This window comes from Serinus canaria, chromosome 5 (assembly GCF_022539315.1).
Source record: "Serinus canaria isolate serCan28SL12 chromosome 5, serCan2020, whole genome shotgun sequence".
In the NCBI taxonomy this organism is placed as follows: domain Eukaryota; kingdom Metazoa; phylum Chordata; class Aves; order Passeriformes; family Fringillidae; genus Serinus; species Serinus canaria.
In genome coordinates, this window is record NC_066319.1 from 23,290,753 (window position 1) to 23,309,789 (window position 19,037).

Here is a 19,037-nt window from a genome sequence, read left to right on the forward strand (position 1 = left end):
AATGAAACTATATTTTAAAAAAAAAAATGTTACTGGTAAACCACAAGCAATATCACAACTGAATAAAAGTGTACAAGAAAAGACAAGACAAATCTCTCATTCTAATTAATGGCACAATATTTTTAATCCCTTACAGTAAAGTACTTCTCATCTCTATTCTTTAAGGAGTATAGCTTCTTCCATAAACTGTTAACACTGGCCCAAAGAAACAGGAATATCTCACACAGACACAGATCACAGCAAACACACAGAGAAATGGAAAGATAAGATTATTACTCAGAGAGAAGGTTTCCATTGCAGCATCCTCTAACTGGTCCCAGACAGATCCTTTATCCCTACCTGCACCATTCCAAGCAGGTAGGAACGATAAATGGGAAGGATGAAAAACACAGGAAGAGAGAGCTTTTGATTAACAGCAAGTCCAGACAAAATACAAACTAGCCAACGTACTCCTAATTCAAGGGAGATACCTGAAGCCCTTTAGTATTCTGAGTTTAGCCCTCTGTTCAGTGACTCAGGCTGAAGGATCTTTTTTCAAGATCAGTGATATATTTTACCCTTCCACACATAGCTAACTTCCTTCACTGCTTCTTCACACTGTTTAAAGAACTCGTATTCAAGAAGAGCAAAAGACTTGGACAGATTTAATTTTATGCAAACTACACCACTCACACCAATCCGCTCTTACTCAATTCCCCAGCAAAACTTTGGCTTCATTCTGAATGGTCTGATGTGCCTTCCTATTCTACCAGCATGGACAACAGTTAGACATTAAAAACAGTGTCAGGGGAAGTGAAAATTCCAGTCTGTCCTGGAAATCATTTCATCTGAACTTCAACCTGAAAGATTCCCCCCCCCCCTACAAAAAAAAGATAGCATACCCAAAAGTCCTTCATACAGATAGACACGTTGGTTCCCATCCTCTGGACCTCTCCCTGGAGTGCTCCCTTTGCTATCCTTCACACTCTGCTTCAGGTTGTGAGACTTGGCCTGAAAATAATACAACAGGTATTGGCAATTTAACTCTTCACCCTGCAGGGCTCTCTCTTGTGCTGTTGGGTTTAACAGACACAAGTTTGCAAGCTATACTTCAAAAAAGGTTCTCCTGCAAACATTCACAAAACAATTGTTTTGTTCAAAGAGCAGTGTAATACACTTAAACATCCAGAGTCAGCCAAAGAAAAATCAAAGAGAGACAGACACAGAAAGCAAAACACACAGGAGGCACAGTGCTTCCCTGAAGGAAAACTGAGGAAAAACAAAAATGTAAGCCCCACACTGAAGGGAAGAACCTCTTCTGTCATCCCTCGTATTTCACACTTATGCATTCATAAAGGTGTGACATTAAGCAAATAATTATGTCTCATCTGCCCTGAAGAGTGAGAGCTGGGACAACCAGCCAACAGCAACTGTGACAACTAAGCTGGCCCATTTATTTCTCTATCCCAGGTAAACTATGGTGCAATATTTGAATTCATTGCACATCATATACACCCATCATCTTTACTCTAAATCTCTTGCAAGGTTTCTTAGAATTCTATTTCGTTTCTATTTAGTTCTGCTCTATTTAGTTTAGTACAAAAACACAGAAAAGTAAATGTTAAAAAAAAAGTCTGACTCTTCAGTAACTGAGAGGACACCCACTTGCAACTAAGGAAGCAGATGTAGTTAAATCATTTTCATGCTTTTTGTAGAAATCTACCATGAAATACAATGGTTTTGTTTGTTTTTTAACATTAAAAGTAGAAGCCCTGTAAAGGCTTCTACTCATTAGGATTACAAAATAATGAACACAGTGAGACCAATCTTAAGGCACTGCAAGTTTTCTTATTTTGCTGAGAGCTTGATTTAGCCAAATCAGATGTATCATTATTTTCTTGGTAAGATGTATATTAGAGGTTATACACAATAATCATGGACTTTACAAAACAAAGTGCTCACAAATTATTTGGGTTTTACTGCATACAAATCTTCCAACTAGGCAAATATATTTGAAAGTTATGCCTACACTTCATATAGGACTAAAGCAATGCTTTAGAAATTTATGACTTAGAATAATTTGGAATAGAAACAGAACAGCTGCTAAAACTAAAATGGATCACTCCTTTACTCTACCAAGCAGCTCTCCGAAGAAACAGGGAATTTTCCTTTTAGTTAAGGATGAAAAATGCCCACCAAATGTCCATTTGATTGAGAGAAATACTGAATTAATATTAAACATTACAAGAGTCTCTAAAGTGAATCTACTGAATCTACTACTTTCAAAAAACCATTTATTGCACAGGAAATGAAAAAAGGTATGTGGATCCAGAAAAAACTACATCTTGGACATTGTAATACTGTAAATCATTGCTAATTAATCCTTAGAACTGAATCAGAGATCCTACTGCATCCGTGCACACACATTGAAATATTACTGTACGAGATCTAATTAAAAAAAAAAAAAAGAAATCTGCAATGCCCTTACAAAGATAGAGCTAGTAGCAGAGTTTGTCTCAATTTCACTGTCTGACACAGTGCCTCTGGATCCTGCTAAATTGCCACCATTTTCCACACTTGGGCCATCACCAGCATTGCTACTCAAGTCACTGTCTGCTCCCAATGTCTCTCCAGAACTGTTACTAACCTGTGGAGAAAAAGAAAGCAATTACCTTCAAGAGATAATACACCAGAGAATTTGCTCTTATTTTCAATGCATCAAACAACCTGCCTTTTTTGCACTCAGGTTACCTTTTGAAACTTCTATTATTTTATAGATAACTTATACAAAACTAAGACATATTTATAGAATTGTTGCAATGCACTAGTTCCATAAATACACCAACATGTAAGAATATGTAGCAGCAACAAGCAGCATATATGAAGGCTGTAATGTGCTCATAAAGCAAGCACTATGTATGTTCTGCCACACATACTTGCCACCCACTCAGAGGCTCTGGAGAGAGAACTCACAGAGTTCATGATGCATGTGTGACACTATGCTGCCACACCACACAAAATGTAGGCACAAAATGCCCTTCCCCACTTTAACAAGCAGTCAGTCACATCCAGATTTCACTCTGGGCATATCCTACCACAGTGCTGACTTCAGAATCCTGGCTTGTACTTCGGACCATAACTGTTGGTCCTCCACTGGGAACAGAGTCAAAATCACTCTTCTGCAGACAAAACATACAAAGGACAAGAAGAGTTTTTACCATAAGGAGAGAACATCACTTCCCATTCTTTTGGGCTCTTGAATCCCATGCCTTACACTTCCTTAGTTTATTTAGCCAATCAAATAGAAACTACTGTCTCAGTCTCAAAAAAACCATGGTGTCCCGTAATTGAGTTTACAAAGATCAAAGTCCTAGAGAAAGGGGCAAAGAAATTTTACCAAATGAGCCTCTCAAGAATACTCCAACCCTAGAAGTCTTCCCATAATGAAGCAATGAATAGAAGAATCCTGTCTCTTACCACATAAATAAAGCAAGCATAGGAGCCACTGACCTGAGAACCTGAGGCCAAACTGAGGCCACTGTCTGCACTGATTTGGGATTTCTTCTCATCTGTTTCTCCCAAATCAAACTGTTTCACACCTTCTGGTCCTGAACAAAGGAAAGAGTAAATAATTACTGTATCAAGAAAAAACAGCATAGGAGAAAGCAGACGACAGACTAGAAACAGGAACAGTACCAAGAAAACAGATTTGCTTTCTCACTTCTTTGATTTTTTAAGCATTTTTTATTATTCCTTGGTACTGAAAACAACAAGGCCAGCAGAACATATCTGCTCATCTTCAAACATTAGTTTGAATTTCAAATATTCCAAAGTCCTGGAGTGACTATAATTAAACAGTAGCTTTCTTAGCCATTCAAGAGAGATAAGAGGACAGACAACAGTCAAGTAGCTTCCAGTTATAATAACACATGCAGAGCAGTTGACATTCAACTCTAGGAAGCCACTTCCTTTAATTCTTGGTAATACAAAAAGAATGCCTATTTACTTATAAGTCAGAATCCTTTTTTGAACAGCTAAATTGCTCAAAGTCCTGGACTGAGTTTTTTGGTTGCCCACTGCAACTATCTAGGCAAAAATCAGGCAACACATGACAAGAAAATAAACAGTGACAATTGGTGTTAGCCAGTAAGATTTTAAAAGATTAAAATTGTATGATTCTGTACTTCACAACATTTACAAATGGCTCTCCAGAGTTGGCAATCACATAGGTAGGAGAGAGAGAGGAAATCAGCAAGCTTTTAAGTCATGCATTCATTAACCCAATGATCCAAAAAAAAAAAAAAAAAAAAGGGAAAGAAAGGATAAAGAGCTTTATGTTCAATTTCCCATGCACTTCTAGAATCGTATCATCTATGGTCCTCAGATGAGATGGCAGAAAGAAAAGAGAATGATGGAGAGATAGAGCCTGAAAAGAAATTTGGATAAGCACTGAATGAAGTAAATAACAATGCAAGAAAAGAGTGTGTTATAGGCTGTACACAGAATGTTAATACTCTCAGAAAGGGGAAGAGACTGAATGCAATACTGCTGCCATAGCCATATCTGCCAACTATTCAGTAACAGGAAGACATGATCAGCTGCTGGAATATTTGTATTATATACCCATATCTATAGCCAGTATCTCTAAACAAACAATCCCACTACCTATGTAACTACTGATCACAACAACCTGGGAATTATGAACATGTTTGTATTTTATGTAATATTAAGATAGTGAAAAGGAAAGAAAAAAGGAACGGGAGGAGAGAGAGAGAGAGAGAAGGATAATATACAAAGATTTGTGGGAGTGAGTTTGAGATGATATGTAAACTCATGAACAGCAAAGCCATAAGCGGGCTGTGCAGACCATGCTAGCTTACTACTCAACCACCTACTCTTCCTGTGAAATGAAAGCATTCTTCATTTGCTATAGCATTTTGCCTCTAGACCCAAATGCCTTAGTTACTGTAAATCAACTCCTCAAAGATTCTAAGAAAGAGAAAGCATAAACAGAATTTATGAAGAAAAATAACTAAAAATATCTTTTCTAAGAATTTGGAATATTATTTTCCACTGAAATGCACATAGCTCACTTCTAGAAGTCTATATCCACTCATTCAAGTGGTCATCATTTCTAGTTCTGATACAGCCAAAAGTTTTATATCTCATTACTACAGCAATAACACAAAATTTCAGCTGTGTGTTTTAAGCAATTTAGGAGTTTCCTGTCCCAACACATAATTCTGATATGTTTCTGGCAGTTTGACTTTTAAAGGAATTGAAATTGACTGAAGCAGTTCAGATATTTGAGGCCTGTAACTGAGTTTAAGAAGCACAATAGCTACAACTGCATTGTTGTCACCGTCAATTTACAAGCACTTAAAAACCTCCCTTCCCCTTCTTCATGGAGCCATATGTCTAATACACGTGGAACACTAAAACTTCCATTTATCCCTCCCAACACAGGCTCCTACCTGACAGGCTGTTTGGGAGGGCAGGTGTGTGCATGTGCTGTGTGTCTGTCTCACACACCCCTACCCCAGCAGGTAGCAATTCACAACTGAGGTACAGTAAGCTGGACTGCAGAGGTGCTCCAGTCACCCCATCCTCTCTGAGCTAACTCCACATGCTAATTTGTACTTAACAGAAGTATTTAACTGAGTGAGGTGCCTAAAACTAAGGGAAGCAAACTCAGGCCTAGTCAGAATGTTAGGAATCTTCACTCATTCATCTCAACTATTAATCCTTCCCAATTTTCAGTCAGTAAAATAGGTAGCATCAGCTCTACAAAGTACAAACTAAGCTTATGGTTAGGAAACACCTACCACAGCATGGCCGTTATAAATTGGCTGTTGCCCTCAAGTCATATGTCCCTATTTACAACAGTGACAACCAAAAAATCAAAACCTGGTATTGCACCTGTGGAGTATACATATTCAAAATTTTATTCATTACCCTATTTCAACAGATGTTCAGATTTGTGTCAATTTAGACTATTATTTAGACTCTGCCACAGCCTCAAACTATTTCACTCCTTCTTTACCAAGGGATATGAAAACCAAAATCAGGTTGATTCTTTATTATGAGGCTATTTTCTAGAAGTCATCACTAAATACAATTATTCACATACACCTTCTCTCTCCCCCTCAGAAGTATTTCTTGTTTCAGACTGTTCGTAGTTGATGCCAGTTAACAAAATTCACCATCCCATGGTTTGGACAAACAGGAATTCTTCATTCCAGTAATAGTTAATCAACCAATATATCCATGTCAACAACTTGTTTAAAAAGTTTTAACTTTTAATGAAGGAGATGGAGTATACTTAAAAGTCTTATACTTAAAAGTCTTCCATATGTATCTTATTGGTGAGGATGCAGAACACCTACTTCCTCTTCTTTGAAGGCAATAATTGGGGGAGGAAAAAAGAAAGGAAAAAAAAAAAAAAAAAAGAAGAGACATTTGAACATCATTTCCTCAGGGCAAATAGATCTGTTTGGTCCTTTAATGGAGACTTTCTTGATAGATTTTGTTCTTGTCAGTATAAAACCTGTGTGCCAGAGATGCAAGCTCACCCTGCACCTGGGGAGTTGGCAGTTATGGGGAGGCTGGAGGAGTCAGTTTCTACTTTTTTTTTTTTAAATTTCCTTACTCGTTTTTTCCAAAGATTTTTGCTTTTTCACTTCCTGGTGCTTGTTCCACAATTCTACCCAAGATGCATTGAAAGCAGGAGAGAAAGAGAAAGAGTCAGCAGCTGGTCAGACAGGTGAAAATGGGGAAAAAAATTTCAAACAAAAACCCCACCCCTTCACCTCAAAAAAACAAAAACAAAAACAAAACAAAAAAATAGGGAAAAAAAGGAAAAAAAAGGAAGAATTTTATGACAACTACTGAGTGAAGGGTTAATTAACACCAGTTTAAAAGAAATCAATATTAGGTATCGAGCACTGCATCATCTCTTAGTAACAGTATTCAAACATTAGAGATGACTTCATACAGTGGTGGTGGTGCATCCCCCCCTCCCCTCCATGGGCCCCACTTTGACAGCAGTTAATCAGCTCTTAGGAACAAATAATTAATCACCTTTACTAAGAAAGGGATTTAAGACTGTCAGATATTTACTTCTCTAAAACGCAGGCATCACAGAAGCTCTAATTAAGAGAAACATTTTAATATCTCTAGTTTATATTACTGAAAGGAGAAAGACACAAAAAACAACAGCAGCAATTCCAAAACTATTAAAGTGTAGGTTAACACAACATTTAATCAATATTATGTCTTACATATTATAACAAAGTTTACAAGTTATTTTTGACCTGACAACATTCTCAATAAATGCCTGGCTCTGCCTATGAACCTGTCCTATATGTGAAGAGGTGAACTTCTCTGCATCCACTTGCTCCTACCAGGGTATAGAGAATAGAAAATGATGAAAAACTAAAGTAAGCAAGATATCAGACATGCTTCACTCCAACTTCCAAAGCTAAAAGTCACAGCACTCTAATCAAGTCTACAAATTCATAAGAGAATATACAATGCACAGACCAGCAAAACAGTGTGAAGTTTTCTTAAAACTGAATTTGAAACTCAGCCCTGGGACAAAACAGTGATGAGGCACTTGCACTTTTCTATCATTCACATTGTTCAACTCTCTGAAATGCAGTCACCTTTTCTGCTCAGAAACATCAGATCATTTCAGGCACTGGCCCTTTGGCCAAAGGATACATTACAAGCTGACATGGTGAGCTGACTCCAAGTGTTAGGCACCATCCTATCTCACTAGCACCAATAAAGTTGGAGACACTACAGAGGAAGATCCTCTTAGAAAAGCGGCAAAGGGAAGGATAAAAGAAGTAAAATGTTCTTTTACTGCTCTTTAAGAAAACTTCCTGAGCAACTGAAAGGTCACTTAAGTGTGTTGGAAACCCATTCTACCCTGCGAATAGCAGAAATAAGGGCAAGACAGGCTCTAAACAAGTTCTATTGAGCAAAATGTCCACTGGAAAAAAAAATTAAAAGGATAGATTACAACTGTGGAGGAGGGCTACAAAGTATTATGAAAAACAAGGTAGAAAAAGCTAGAAAGATTACTTCTAGCCTACCAATTTCTGGATCTGCTTCATGATTGATGGATGTTCCTTCAACTTTCATAAATAGACAGATGGATAAAATTGCTGAGGGATCCAAACAGCATCCTACAGGCTTATCAAGCTGAGCATACACTGACAGAGATAACAATCTCTAGGATGGACTGAGTTTGTTTGTTAAAGGGCTTTGAAAATATCTGGCCTCTTCCATGCTCAGTCTATACAGCTTTACTTTAAAAATCACCAGTCTGAAAGCTACAACACCTGCCATTAACTTACTTTTGGCTGACTTGTCTGTTAATTTAGTGTAGAGTATATGCTAGTACATTAAAAACAGACCAGATTTTACTCTCAATTACTTAGTCAAAACAGAAAAACAAAACTTCAAATAAACTCACAGGGCATAAAATACTAAAAATACATAAAATACTAAAAAAAACTATACCCATGGCTTTGTTACATGACCCTGAACTAAACAGGACAGCAGGTCCAAAAAGGACCAGATGTGGATAAAGTATGTAGCACAGTCTTTTCTGTTTAAAAAAAACAACCAAAATAAAGTGATCTGACCAGATTAAACAATTTTTAAAAACTAGTAATAGAAACTTCAGTAAGTACTGACATTTTCATTAACATTTATGGAAAGCATGCAATAAACCAAACTTATCACTAACATAAAGGGGTAAATTAATTAACTATCAATTTAAAAGTCACCAGTGTATTAACAAAAAGACCTACCCTACAGGTGATAAACCCTGGAAGACAAGAACCCCAGAAGTGAGCAACTGGTGAGTGTCAGAAGCATCATCTTGACACTGAATTTTCTCGGTAGGAATTAGGTATCAAGCACGGTCAAGATCAAAGCTCAGATGGTAAAAATCCATCCTACTTCACCTCAGAAATAGGAAACCCTGGGAACTTTATGGCCATTGTTCCTGTAGTACCAGAAAACTCCACAGATTCAGCTACCATATATTCAGCTCTAGATTTGAGAAGCAGTTTAATCACCATACCAACATACACTTTACATATGACTACTGCAAACAGAGCTGTGCATTATTTTGCTCCATGCTTCTGAAAACTTCTCATTCTAGTATTTCTTCCTGTATCTAGGTAAAAAGGGTAGCAGTCCAATTCTATACAATACCAAGAGTTTAATTCAAAGTTGTATTTACATATTTGCAACCTAAGGCTGTAAGTACCTTCCAAACTTCACAGAATCACAGAACTGCTGAAGTTCAAAGGGATCCAAGGACATCATCTATCCAACCTCCCTGCTTAAAGCAAGATCAACTAAAGCTGCCTACCACAGGACCATGCCCATTGAGGTATTCACTTTCTCCACAGATGGAGAATCCACCACCTTTCCAGGCAACCTAGTTGTTCTAGTTGTTCTAGTGCTGGATCAACTTCTCATAAAAACACTTTTTCCCCATGTTTAAATGGAACTACTAACAAATACGTTGTTATTTCAGCAAGATGTAAATATTTACCAAGTGTTCTTCTCTAAATAAATTCATTTGAATGAGAACACCTGCATTTCACAGCTAACCTGCGACTAACACCAGTCCTGTGTATCTGAAGCTCTCTTGTTCTGAAGATTCTATGACAGAATATAAAGGAAGTATAATGGGCAAGCAACTTTAAATTATCTCTCTGCAACACAAGACAAACACCCTTTACTTCTAGATCACACAAGTCAGATGAACATGGAGACTACACTATTTTTACAGCAATTTCCTAAAAAGTGACTTGCATATCAATTGATGTTTTGTGGTAAAAGACAAAAGCAGATAGAAAAAAAGGCTTCAGGAAAAACATTCAAGTCTTTTGAACTTCAGTCAGTCTAGGTAAAACCATATTCTTCTTGTAATTTAGCTCCATAAAAGACAGGTGGAAACCATCATAGCATCAGAACCATCAATGAGAATGTACCTTTGTCTGTCCTTGAAGACTGTGAATTGTTTGAGGTTTATATTCTGGCAACAGTAGCTAACATGGCATATTGCATAGCACTTCTTTTGAAAAGCACTTCTTATGATGCTTCACAAACAGGAACTATCTGATGTCTATCATTTCCATTTCTATGAGGCTTTAATTTCATCAAAGGGAAAGAAGCAGTCTTAGCAATCTCATCAAAAGATCTCCCTTCATTCTTTAAAAGAACACTGTCCTAGAGCTCGGTTTATTCTTAGTTGTGCTAGAAGCATACTTTCCTTTTTCTCTTCTACAGAAAAGTAATGAAGCACCCAGAGCAAACCAAACAACTAACTGAAATGCAGGACATCTGAATCTGCAACTCTTTCAGCTTCCTGACAGCTTTTCAAATAGAGTGCAAGACTAGTTTCTGAGCAATTGCCTCCAGAGATTACCTCTTTAAACAGAAAGCCAGTCAAGTCAGAGGGGTTCAGTATCAGTTCAGGACTCAACAGCACCCAACCTGCAGTTATTGTGTGTGTATAAGAATGCATGTCTGTACTCCCGGCACTTGGCTGCTCAACACACACATTCCCTTGTCTTATGCCACAAACTACATACAAATCCTCACAGCACCACACTTTCAGATGAATAATCTTTCACACAGTGATTCCATGAAAATGTTATTTTAAACAGGCTGCAAGGAGCAATGTCTATAATTTAACATGACATATTTTTGCAGTTGAAAAAAATTTTCTCATATGCTGATGGTACTTCTCATGTTTACAACCCACAGCCCAGAGGATCCAACCAAAGTAATTTTTTTCTTTCTCCTCCACCAAAAAAGTCTGTAAAGCCCTTTTTAAATAACAGTCCTGAAATCCCTATTTCAAACTTTTTCCCATGACATAGGGAAAAGCTAGGCCATCTAAGAGTAAGACAGGAAAATCTCCAGTGACTAGCCTAGCAGATGCTGTTTACAAGAACACACATTCTATTTGCTATTGCACAGAAGGAAAATCCATCAGTCCTGCTCACTGAAACTGTAGCACTATAACTAAAATCTTTTTGGAAATTTTGTTGTTAACAAACAGCAGATTTTGGATCCCACTACATCAGGATACAATCTACATAATTCATAGGTAGCCAGCAATGACAGAAAACCTTTGTTTCATGTTTCCCTTCCACAGCTGCCTTTTCTGAAGTCCTGCTGTCCCTGTTCCTCTTTGGCCATTTCCTGTTGCTTGAAAACAGCAATCACAGAACCAAAAATAAGGCTGTTCAAGGTGTAATGAAATATAGAAACAATTAAGATTAGACAGCTTCTGAGAGAAAATTGCAGTGGATAGTTTATCCAAGAGTAGGGTGAAAACACATATGATTGTTCCTTGTGATCCAAGGTGTAAATGAAGCATGTTACAGTAGCAATGCAGTGTGTTAAAATGGAGAGAATGCAAATAGAACCTAATGCCAAACCAGAAATCCCCCCTGCACTACACATGCACCTCAATACACACCAATGGAAGCAATAAAATTTTCTTCCTTTAGACTTCTTGTGTCAAACTCCCTTGGCCCTTTGCCTGCAGGGCTCGGTGGCTTTGGCATTAGCTGAGGTACCGGCAGCTGCATTGCAGGTTTTGGCTCCACTCTTGGGGATGATGCAGGATCCTTGCCAACTGGAGTGACAGATCCATCTGTAGGACTTCGTTTTCTCTTTTCTGGTTCTTTAAATTAAAAGAACAGTGTTAAGAAAATAAATAAATAAATAAATAGAAAGAGACCTAAGGAAAAAGAAAATGAGAGCAGAAGAAAGATGAGACAGATGGTCTCACCTAAATCATTAAGCCTGGCACTGAAACAGCTCAGTGCCACATTTCTTCCCATAGGCCAACATGGCTTGGTGATAGTCAAGTATCTCATTTCTGTATATCTGAAACCTAGGAATGTTCTCTGACACAGTAACTGCAGCATCTCCTCTGCCAAACTGTGACAAATTAAACAACTCTGCATAAACTGCCAAGAATACAATTTGTAGAAAATAAGTAAGTTCCACTCCCAGTGCAAAAATGACAAATGCAATCATTTTCATGGCTAACACTAAATGAAACCTCAGTTAGGGAAAAAAAAATCCCCCAAAATACCAGTCAGCTATAGCTCTTCCATCAATCTCTGAGACTTCCTATAACCATATGTCCCTAAAGGCAGTTTGGATTATTTCTCTGTATCAAACCCCACAGTTTGAACTACAGCAAAACCTTCAGAAAAGAATAATTAAAACCAGGTTTTCCATAAAGAGATTCCTGCACAAACTACTTCAATACCTGATGAATCTAATAATCAAAACTTCATTTCCTATTACCTAAATCTGCCATACCACTAGATCTTGTGATACCTTTTTCACTGGATTTAAATAGTAATTGAAGAGAACCAACACCTAAAACTCAACAGACTGAACACTTCCTTCCTTCAGAGCTAAAGTGTTCCCCCAATTCCTTGCAGATCTTTCAGAAACCTCCTCAACTTTGCAAGATGGGAATACCAGAAGTGGGATCACTACCTCAGCTGTGGGTCTTGTTACTGATACATCAAGATAGAGTAGCTGCATTCCAAATGTGCATTCACATATACACAGTGCCCCCCTTCCCAGTTTTTACAGACACAGTAAATAGTGGGAAGTTCACATACAGCAGCAGAAGATTGCTTTCAAGGATAATAACCTCCCAATGCTAGTATTATTGCCAACTATCCTTGCTCCTAAAAACAAGTCCTTAGTTTGACCACATTATAAAAACTTCATCACAACCATGCTTTATAAAGACTTAGCTTACTCTAGACAATAAGCTATATCTATCATGTCCTATAGGATTACTAGTCTATTCCTATGTGTTAAATATATCAACATAAGGACTAATCTCTGTAAAACATTTCTAGAAATAAATACTAATTTCAACTAATTGAAAACAAGTAAACATACTAAATAGCTAAAACTTGACTACAAATTAAGATGTTATGCAATAATGAGAAAAGTAAGTTGAGAAGAGTCTTTAAAAGTTTGCACCAAATTTTGTCTGTCATGACCACAATTAGTTTTACTGGGAAAACTCTACTTACCATCAAATCATGCTATTTGGTCTTCACTCTAAAACTACTTAGTTTTACATCAGCCACTCCAATTTTTCTTAGAAATCAGTGTCAGACTAAAAGCTTGTAATTACCAACATCAGCCCATTCTCCACATGCAGGACTGTTCCACTAGCACAGCCTTCCTTACCTTCCTCAGCATTCCAACAATGACTGGAAAGGAACATGGGGTGTATCTAAGCCAACTCATTAAAAAAATCCCTGATACAAGACCCAGGACACCAACCATAAAGGGTTTAGTAGATGCTACTCCTCTGCTACAATGAAATCAGTAACTTTTCATCATTTGAGATTGCAGAAAAGTCATATACTAAGCAGAGATTTATCTTTTTGTCATCTTTTGCTTTCTTCCTTAGATGCATTTTCTTGATTAGCATTAAGAATCAGTTTCTTAAACAGCTGAAAAATAAAGAAATGCTTTCAGACTTTCTTCTCTAAGAGTATTTAGTTGTATGAGAATAATTGTGTAGTGCAATGTGGTTGGTGAGACCTAAGTCACGTATGGTTCCACATTACAAGCATCTCCCTCCCTGCTGAGGTTGCCTGCAAAATCTTTCCAAGACTGTGGCTGGGACAGTTTCAGCTAGAGATCCCCATTCCCAGACTTTCCACTTCAGCTGTAGAAGTGCCAGGTTTTGCATCTTACTGTACTGTTTCCATTTTCAATTATTTTCAGTCATTATCAGTATTATTATTTTGCTTTGGTCCAGTAACATGTGTGTAAGAAACACAAAACAGCTTCAAGCTTTATAAGGCTTCAGTAACAATGGTACAATTCTCACCATTTGGAAACGTCGAAAAAGCCCTGAAATATCAAAAGGTAGAAAACCAGCTACCTTCCCAATCTTGTTTGGTTCATGAACACTTTTCTTACCTTTATTATAGTAGTGAGTATGTGCTATCTCTAGCAGGCCAAAAACACTGGCCATGCCTCCCAGGCCAGCATTTGCATATGACTGCTCCAGGCTCAACACAGTGCACTTCAGCAGGTCCAGCATGCCTTTATAAACCTTGCGGCTGATCTCCTGCAATGAAAGCCCCATTAGTGCTGCTGTTTCAGATGTGAGAAAGTCAAGAACATAAAATTCTCAAACTGCCATAATCATAACCAGCTTTTCACAACTGACAAAAACTTCCTGTGAATAGAGCCTCAGCAGACAGCCAGAGCGAGGACCCTGCTGAGTGCAGCACTGACCACGTCCTGTATGACGTCCTGTCGAGCGTCCTCCTCGGACTGGATGGTGCGATTCAGCTTGCTCAGCACAAAGACACGGAGCTGCTCACTCTCCAGCAGGCGTCGGACTCTCTTCATGTTCAGCCAGCCAACGCCTTGCCCATCAAGAACATTGTGTACCACCTCCTTCAGGAACTGCTGGTTCTCACTGATGCATTTAAGAGAAAGCAGGCAAAAGTTAGTTAACCTCTGCTTACTTTGCCTTACATAGGAAGAGAGCTATGGCCAGGGCAGACACAGAAGTACCTCCCCTATCGACAGTATTGACATGTAGCGCTGTCTGCTGCTAATGTAACTGTACACAGGTCAAGCTCTGTTCCATAGGTGTAGTATCAAATACTTTATTTCGTCCTTTATTTCCTATAAAAAGCATAATCAGGCTTTTCTCCAGCTCCTCTAGGTACCGCTCTACCCTTCACTTGCACAGCACCCCTCAGAATTCAAAGGAATCCTTTATGCCTCAACCTTCTTCCACAGCTCCCACATCTGAGCTGCAGGCTTTCTTTAAAAGAGGAAGTGCAGCACTACTAATGCATTACTGCAGCAGCCTTGGCACACGTTTTGTGTGGCACATGTTTGCTCAGTTTCTTTTGCCACAGAGGGAAAAGTAAGAAGGAAACTCCTGTGCAACCTACTGCATTCCCCAGTCTGAACTGCAGTTATTGCTCTTACTTGTTCCCCAAACCCAGCAGGTCAAAATAAATTCACTCTACCCATGACTGCTACATAAGAAAGGGAGGAGAAAGCACAGGCACAGGTCAGGCAATGTTTACTTGCACCATTCTGAATCCCTTCCAAAGGTTGACAAAAGCACTTTACATGAATTTATGGAATCAAACTTCTTCACTGGACTCAGCTGATCCCCCCGCATGGTGCATTAAAATTCCAATAGGCTAGATCACCTTGTTCAGAACACTCAATTACAAAGAATCACTACTGAGTTAAAGTAGAAACCTGGAACATCTTGGATCTCAGACAGAAGGATACATTTTAGAGCACAGAAAAATAAGCATGTGCACTATTAACTGTAAGACATCCATACCAAATCTTGTTAGACAATAACTTGTCCAGGTCTAGGGCAACAGAAAAGTACTATTTAGTTTTCAACAGCTGGACTTCTGAGAAAACATTGGACAGGTATGAGGCCACTCTAATACACTATATACTTGAAAAGCAGGAAAAAAATGTTACCTGGAATTGCTAGATCGTCCCTGAGGTGATGGCGATTCTCTTTTCACTGTTGGGCTGTGTTTTATGACTGAAGACTTCTGATCAACAAGGGCCCGTCTATTTCCTAAAGAGGAGACAAAATAGAAGGAGAGGAAAAGGGGGGAAGAAAACAAACTGATCCAGGACAGTAACAAGCAACACTAAAGTTGGCTAAAACACCTATTTGAATTACAGGTAACAGACTTCAAACAAAATGGAAACTCCAAAAAAGCAGCAGCATATATCATATTCTAGCATCACACATCGGCAGAAAACAGTAATGGGAGTAATGCAGAGAGAAAAAGAGATGGTAATGGGAGCAGGAGGTGAGAGGCAGGAAAAGTCTGGCTGCTCTGCATGCAGTTCCACAACAAGAACCATCTTCAAATTAGTCACTATATGTAAAAGCATAATGCATTGAGGGTGACTAGTATAGATCATGTGGTACTGGTTACCCAGCGAGAAAGGTAGCCCGAAGTCAGGCACAGGGAATGCTGGAAATTGTTACATCATGCACAGCTCATGCTGTAGGGAACCCACCTTCATTGCTTACTGGGCCAGCTTCAGTAATAATCTCCATTATAGTATTTAACCCAAATACTGGGACACAAAATATACAATTAGTAGTGTACTGAAATATCTACACTCCCCACTGTCAGCATCAAAAGACTCCAACTACCAGGTTCTTCCCAGCCCTCCCTCAAAATAAAACCCAAATGACACTAGAGCAGGAAGGATGTTTGAAAGCCCAAGACCACAAGGGCCAGATTAACTTATCTTAAGAGATAGTGGTTGACTTGAAATTTGGCATCGTGGAACCAGTGTATTGTATCTTCAAGGACATTATTGCACATATTGTATTTGAAAGGCACTACAAAAACCATCTGCATCACCAAGGAAAAAATATCAATGGATGCACATGAAATAAAAATTAAAAAGGAAGATGGAAAGTGGTCAAACAGCAGCAATGAAATGGAGTCCCAGCATCATTTCCCATTACAGTTAGAAACACACGCTTGGCAAGAACAAGTTAATGCAGCAACTTTGGATCTCTACAACAGCGACAAAAACATCTAGAAACCACTGAAGTGCCCAGTGGGAATCCCAGTGAGCCAGCATGCACTTGTAAGTGAACACACACACACACACACTCTCTCACACACACTTGCACATGCATAAAACAGACTGAGCTACTCCACGGAAATCCAATCCTCATATCTGCACAGTAACATTAAAGGCCCTACAGGATTAAAATAGTCAAGAAAAGAACACCAAAGTGCAGAAGATGAGGCACAAAGCATGAATGAGGAATGGCAAACCCCATCACTGTTTTCTTCCAATGCATGGAATCAGTCATTAAGTTTACCCATGGAAACAATCCTGACACGAAGCATGTTTCTTATCCAGTACAACTGGACATAAAAACATAACCAACTGGTAAAAGGTTGTCAAAAACAGCTGTGCAGAGTCTCTGCTAGTGTTTTCACCCTACCAGTCCTGTTACTCCTCATTTTACACACAGGGAATGATTACTTGTCTCAAAAACAAAGTCCAAAGCAGAAACACAAAATCCACCTTTTGGTCTTTGTTTCTACAAGGTCAAAGGTCAGCAAAACATCATACCAACCTTCATCCACATCCCTTCCCAATTCCAGATTAAAGTAATCTTTACCGATAAAAGTGATGAGGAGGAAAAAATAAATGAAAAAAAAATCAACACATTAAAACAAAAGCAGTAAGTTCTAATCAGACAGAATAACTCAAAAGGCAAAATAAAACCTCTCCTCTGTGTAGCATCTGAAAATGTCTCAACACTACGACACCAGTGCAAGCTCAGTCACCCCTGTGATATTACATTTGGTACAAGGATGACCAGGCTGTCTAACACCCATGCTGCGAGGGGCATTTCTCTAGTGCCCTTCAGACATGTTATCTAATGACACTGCAGACAAAGAGGAGATTGAAAGATTGAAAAAAAAGATTGAAAAGATTGTGCACATATGCTAGGGACTGTCATAGAACTGAAAGCACGGTTGTAATCTGCTTTTCTATTTAGCAATCTGGAAAGATGATAAACACTTTTGAAACTCACATAATCTGCAGTCTCCATGGGAGGTTAGCATTACCCCCATTTACAAATGCAGCATCATCACTCTTATAAATCACCTAAGGCTAAGCATGAAGGTAGTGGCAGTACAAAAACAGGACATACCTCTTGGTTCCCATTCCTTTCACTAAGTACTTAAAAAAAAAAACTAAACAAAATATACTATGAATGTTGGTTTTGTTTTGTATCTGTTAACTCAGCCTAGACTGGACACTGCCATCCCAACAGTTGTTGGGAAAAAAACTGACTAAGAAATATCATAACAATTTACTGTCTTGCTCCTTAACACAGGTACTACCCAAACAACCAAAAGGCATCACTCCCAGGATTCCTGTTAGGGGTAGGACCTCAGACTGCCAAGTCAAAAGAACTGAAAAGGCTGTAGAAGACAAAGGGAAAAATTATTACCTTTCAGGCTGGGAAAGGGAGTATTCTTATCTCTCCCAACTTTGGTTGGTAGGGCTAAGTTGGACAGACTGAAACTTGTGCTGTGGTTTCTGTACAGGCTGCCTATGACAGAAGACAAAAACAATTAATGTCTACTGCTCACTGCACACCCAAAGATCCTGTAATTTGCCATCTTACTTCAGATCTTAATGATTAAGTTCTTCTTTATTACCCAAAAGTCTCACAACCATAACATGACCTCATTTACATTGCAACCACATCTGTAATCAGATTATTCTAAACAGTACAAAAACATAAGTGTTAGTATTCCTGTTACAATAATTGATATTGGATCTTTGAGGCTGAAATATAACAGCAAAATCCTCCTGTCTTCCTGCACTTAGATCACATCACCTTAGGTCTACCTTCTAATTCAATCCTGGTTTTGGGAGCAAATGAATTGCTGGGCCACATGAGAAAACAGGATGACAGAAGATCTGCAAAACATGTAACCCTGAAGTGAGGACTGTGCACTGTGTCTTGTGAAACACTGTAAATCTGCCATGGATCCATTCTTTGAAATAGAAGCTATTAATTTATTAGGAAAAAAGATACATTCTTCCTGGTACAGGCAGATCTTAAGGACACAATTATGCACCATCATCAGCTTAAGCCTGTAGACAGCCTGAAAGCATCACATTTAAATAAAGGAGCTGATTAACACTTCAAGTTATTAATTTAAAGTGTCAACATATCATTTCAATTTTCTTTGGTTCTTTGTTTTTTGTAGCCTTATTTTAGTAACAGTCATCTTACCAGAAAATATATTTCATATATTTTCCCCAGTGCTACAAACTTCTTTCACTGCTTTTTATTGTAGCGCAAGACTCAAGTAGCCATGCCTTCTGTCACTCATTAAGAGATTCTAGATTCATGTCCCACACCTGTGGGTTTTTTTATTGAAATATAATTGAAAGTA

The 19,037-nt window shown here is 38.4% G+C and overlaps 1 protein-coding gene across 9 annotated transcripts in view; it reads right to left on the minus strand.

Moving 5' to 3' along the window:
- The window catches only part of MADD (MAP kinase activating death domain), a 69,388-nt gene that overhangs the window by 20,345 nt on the left and 30,006 nt on the right, over positions 1 to 19,037 (minus strand). For 8 of the 9 annotated variants that reach the window (XM_018907759.2, XM_050974813.1, XM_050974812.1 and 5 more), the window contains 9 exons: positions 18,080 to 18,181; positions 15,547 to 15,649; positions 14,317 to 14,503; positions 13,996 to 14,146; positions 11,498 to 11,704; positions 3,490 to 3,587; positions 3,075 to 3,158; positions 2,468 to 2,626; positions 882 to 990 (listed from right to left, as the gene is read on the minus strand). In XM_018907759.2, the coding sequence (XP_018763304.1) occupies positions 882 to 990; positions 2,468 to 2,626; positions 3,075 to 3,158; positions 3,490 to 3,587; positions 11,498 to 11,704; positions 13,996 to 14,146; positions 14,317 to 14,503; positions 15,547 to 15,649; positions 18,080 to 18,181 (1,200 nt within the window). Of the gene's footprint in view, positions 1 to 881; positions 991 to 2,467; positions 2,627 to 3,074; positions 3,159 to 3,489; positions 3,588 to 6,628; positions 6,683 to 11,497; positions 11,705 to 13,995; positions 14,147 to 14,316; positions 14,504 to 15,546; positions 15,650 to 16,104; positions 16,165 to 18,079; positions 18,182 to 19,037 lie in introns of all 9 variants that reach the window. The other variant, XM_050974814.1, reaches the window with a different exon arrangement.